This window comes from Cyprinodon variegatus, unplaced genomic scaffold (assembly GCF_000732505.1).
Source record: "Cyprinodon variegatus isolate N-32 unplaced genomic scaffold, C_variegatus-1.0 Scaffold1415, whole genome shotgun sequence".
Taxonomy (NCBI): Eukaryota; Metazoa; Chordata; class Actinopteri; order Cyprinodontiformes; family Cyprinodontidae; genus Cyprinodon; species Cyprinodon variegatus.
This window is the reverse complement of record NW_015151868.1, coordinates 76,342-80,606: the sequence shown is the minus strand read 5'-3', so window position 1 is coordinate 80,606 and position 4,265 is coordinate 76,342. Positions and strand designations below refer to the sequence as shown.

The window sequence follows — 4,265 nt, the reverse complement described above, 5'->3', positions numbered from 1 at the left end:
ACAGATTTTAGGTATTTGTATGGAGCCTAGGTTGTGTTTTAGCTTTATAGAAATTAGAAAACTGCTGGCTAACCATTAGCCTTTAAAAACGATGTTATCCGTTTTGCGTTTGCTCATCTGTTATTTCTACAATGAGTCTGGACTGTTTTTTAAATATCAGAAAGATAAAATCTGAAAGACTGACACTAACTGTCTAAATTTCTAACCCAGGTTAATCCCAACATAAACAGAGATTATTTAAAACACTGGTGGGAGGTTTATGAACCTTTTTTAATATCTGAAACAACAAGTGTTTAAAACATTAAAAGATAGAGTATTTTTCTTTTTTTTACTAATCAGAATGTATTAAAAACATGTTATTTGTTCAACCTTTATTTTTGCCATGACAAAAAAAAGGAGAATTCTTATTTTTCTCACCATATTTAGCAAAAATCTCCTTCTGTCTCATGAACCCAAAGTGTCTTGTAAGCCCTATGAAACTCAGAATGAACTGAGGAAATATAAATAATACCAAATAATAATAATAAATAAGTACTTGGGTTAGAACTTTTGGATCAAACTTGTATGACATCACAGCGCTGATTTTAAACAAACTTTGCCTGCTATTCTCTCGCGTCTCTTCAATGATTTCACAGACTTGGACAAACTGTTGCCTCAACATGTTCCTCTCATCAGGCTTTGTTCCAGCTTCCTTTCAAACATGCAGCCATCATAAAAAAAAAGAAAAAGAAATGCCTTGACCCAACAGAAGTGTGTCACCAAAGATATTCCAATTCCCAAATTCCAGTTTTTGTCTAAGATCTTTTTAAAAAGTTATTTTTAATTAACCTCTGATTTTTACATCTTCCAACAACATCTGAAAACATCTGTGAAGTTTTAATTCTCGTCAGAGCACAGAAAAGCCCGTCTAAGAGTTTAAAATGACCTTCTTTTAACCGCTGGTGGTGGAAAATGGCCTTTTTTAAATCCCTTTTCTCTGTAGACTTTAATATTCGGCCGATATTTTATTTGCTTATTTGGGAAAAACTTCCTCTGCCACAGCTTGTCTGACTTCTGGGGTCCCTCAGGAGGCTCCTTTGGGCCCCCTTCTTCTCTTTCTCTACTTGCTGTTTTAGTTCCCATTTTTAGGAAGCATAATAGCTCTTTCCACTTCTTTCAGGTTTAAAGTATTTGTCCAATAGCACCAAAACTACACTGCAAAAACAATCCAGAAATAAGTAAAAAATTCTTAAAATAAGTATATTTACCCTTAATTTGAGCAGGTAAATAAGATGATCTGCCAATGGAATGAGTATTTTTACTCTTAAAATAAGATAGTTAGATAATATTTACTTGAAATAAGACGATAAAATTGTTTTTTCTTATTTTAAAAGGAAATTGTCTTGTTCCATTGTCTTGTTCCATTACTTACCTCCTCAATTCAAGGAAAAACGCACTTATTTTAACCTCTTACACCCTCAGGGGGTATAAATAAATTTCTGCCTGACAAAAACACACAAAAGTAAATCACTTATAGCCTCACAGCTATTAGATTTAAGAAGAAACTTTTGGTACCTCTGTAAAGGTAAGATGTCATAGAATGGTTTTCTGGTGTCAGCACCATTGTAGCTTTGACCCTGCCTGAAATATTAGGGACAAAATACATTTTCTTTGAAATAAACATTGCAAAACACTACCAAAATGTTATTTATAGCACGAAAAAGTAGTGCAGACTTTTAAATCTAAATGTTGTGTAAAAATATACCAAATTTGGACTCAATCAGATGAATCATATTTATTTTAGAATGGTATTAGTGAGAAATTTCTTAGGCGGAGAGGCCATTTTGGCACATTTATCCAAAAATGTCACCAAACTGTGCCAAATGTGTTTTTTACATCAATACTGGGGTTTTGTTAAAATTACGAGGTCACGTAGGAGCTGGACCCACCGGTGGGTCCGTAGGGTTCTAGGGGTTAAGAAAAAATAACTTATTGAGATTTCTATTTTTTGCAGTGTAAAAGGTAACTCTAACTGTATAAATAACAAAAGTGTTGTTCAACTAAAATTGCCTCAATCTCATAAAAACAAAACAAAAATCCTCCCTTTCAGGAAATTTAATTTGCATTTGATACATTTTTGATGCGAAAAAACACATTTGGTGTAAACGCACCATAAATATCTGCCTGCTTGCTCTCATTTCATAGTTTCTCACCGTTTTTCATTGTTTATAGTTTTTAACTAGTTAAATGATGCTAATCAGGTTCTGTATCGTAAAGTATTCAAATTGTAAATTACTATTGTGGTTAAATTACAAATGTTTACACAGAAATGTTTGTTTCCGATCATGAATAAGGTTACAAACTTGCAATTTAAATAACTGGCACACGTATACATTTGCTTTTAGTTGTGATTGACATGTGATTCCCATATTCCACATGTGGATCCCATTTTCACATTAGATCCAGGTTGATTAGAATATCTAACATCCAAGCAGACGGTTTGCGATACAGCAGACTTTGATATTTAAACCATTACTTTAGATATCTGCTAAAGCTTATTTAATTAATGATTTTGATTTATATTGTCCTGTAATTCCGTATCCCTGCCAGATGGCAGCAGTTTTCATAAACTTGGATTCCAGCATTTATGAAGTGACAGATTCCTGTGAATGCCTCACTGCAGCTGGTGCTGTGTCTTAATGCAGACACTTAAACATTTCATATGATGTTGCATTTCATTTCAGCAGGAGTTGGTTGAAGTTCCCAAAGCTCAGCCTGTTCAGCTCCAGAGTGACTCATGTATGGTCTTTTAGTTTGAATGGCATGGTGGTATAAAATTATGCAATGTCTCTGCTGGTAATGGGAAGCATGTGTCCTGGACTTGATGTGAGCATGAAGCAGAAAAACAGCTTCTGATTTCCAAGCCTGCGGCGAAATATTTCAACAAAGAGCAGGGCCAGAACCAGGATGTTGGAAACTTTCATAACCAACATCCTGATCTTTAACTGGAGAGTAAAACAAAAACACTCTTTTCTTAAAATAAAAATATTTTTTCCAAGAACTGTGTGTTTCCTCTGAGACATTTACCTGACTGTAGCTCAGCTCCTGGTTCTGTTTCTCTTGTATTGCTGCAACGGTTGCCGTGGCGGTGGCGGTGGCAGTGGCGGCGGCTGCAGCTACGGCAGCGGCGGCAGCCTGAGTGAAGTCTGAGGGAGCACGGACACCCAGGCCGGCACCTCCGCCGTTACCAGAGTAACTGCAGTGAGAGGGGAAGACGTGGAGATGAGTGGGCAGCATTATTAGTCAGCTGGGTGAATGAGTGTGCAAGGTGTCGTCACGATGGTGAGTCACGGCAGTGGGTGACAGCATCCACGCTGGCGGACGTTGGTGGAGCCCTGCTGCAGCAGCGCATGAGTTTAACAGCACACAGTCTAATGAACAGCACTTTTAACTCACTTAATAATATTTCCAAAATACACAGTTTTAGTGTGATCTTCAAGTTGCCCAAAGTAAAAAAACAGGAAAGTTTGGATGGAAAATATCCAATAAAAACATCGTAAAAGCTGCAAGAGCAAAGTTGCATAAGTTTTCACCTTAAACAAATACTCTGTTAATGCATATTTTAATTCCCACACCTTGACTCGACCATAATCCACCCACTCCAGCAGTTTTATGGGTCACTAACTCCCACATCCCTCTGCGCGTGGCACAAAATATTTAGTCCTGAAATATGGTTAGAAACTTTGATTTCCTAAACAAAAGACCATGAACTTCACAAGTGTTCACATGTGATTCCCATATTCCACAAGCGGGTCACATTTTCACATATGATCCAGCATTTTGTTCATGCATTTCATATTCCATTCACTTCTTCATAACATGTGGAACTTGTTATTTAATGTTTTATTACATGTGAATGTTATTAGATGGTACTTGTCTAATAATTTTTCACATATGTTAAAAACCCTAACAGAAAAAAAATCCTATGAATTTCTCATGTGAAACCCATGTAGCACATGTGCATTTTACATGCAGTACCACATGTGAATCACAAGTTAGAGCATATGAACATATGTGGATTTAGAAGGTTTCATTTTAAAAGCTACACACGTTTCACACATGATTCACATGTTTTTCCACAGGAATCTGAGAAGAAAGCATGAGAATCACATGTTTATAACACGAAATGTTCCAAAGCCACACGTATACATTTGCTTTTAGTTGTGATCCACATGTGATTCCTATATTCTACATGTGCAGGGGTTGACGTTAAGGATTTTTACCAC

The 4,265-nt window shown here is 36.3% G+C and overlaps 1 protein-coding gene across 1 annotated transcript in view; it reads right to left on the bottom strand.

Annotated features, from left to right (window-relative positions):
- LOC107103291 (zinc finger MIZ domain-containing protein 2-like) overlaps positions 1 to 4,265 on the bottom strand; it is an 80,855-nt gene that overhangs the window by 35,147 nt on the left and 41,443 nt on the right. The window contains exon 5 of the mRNA XM_015402942.1: positions 3,067 to 3,235. Coding sequence (XP_015258428.1) covers positions 3,067 to 3,235 — 169 coding nt within the window. The remainder of the gene's footprint in view (positions 1 to 3,066; positions 3,236 to 4,265) is intronic.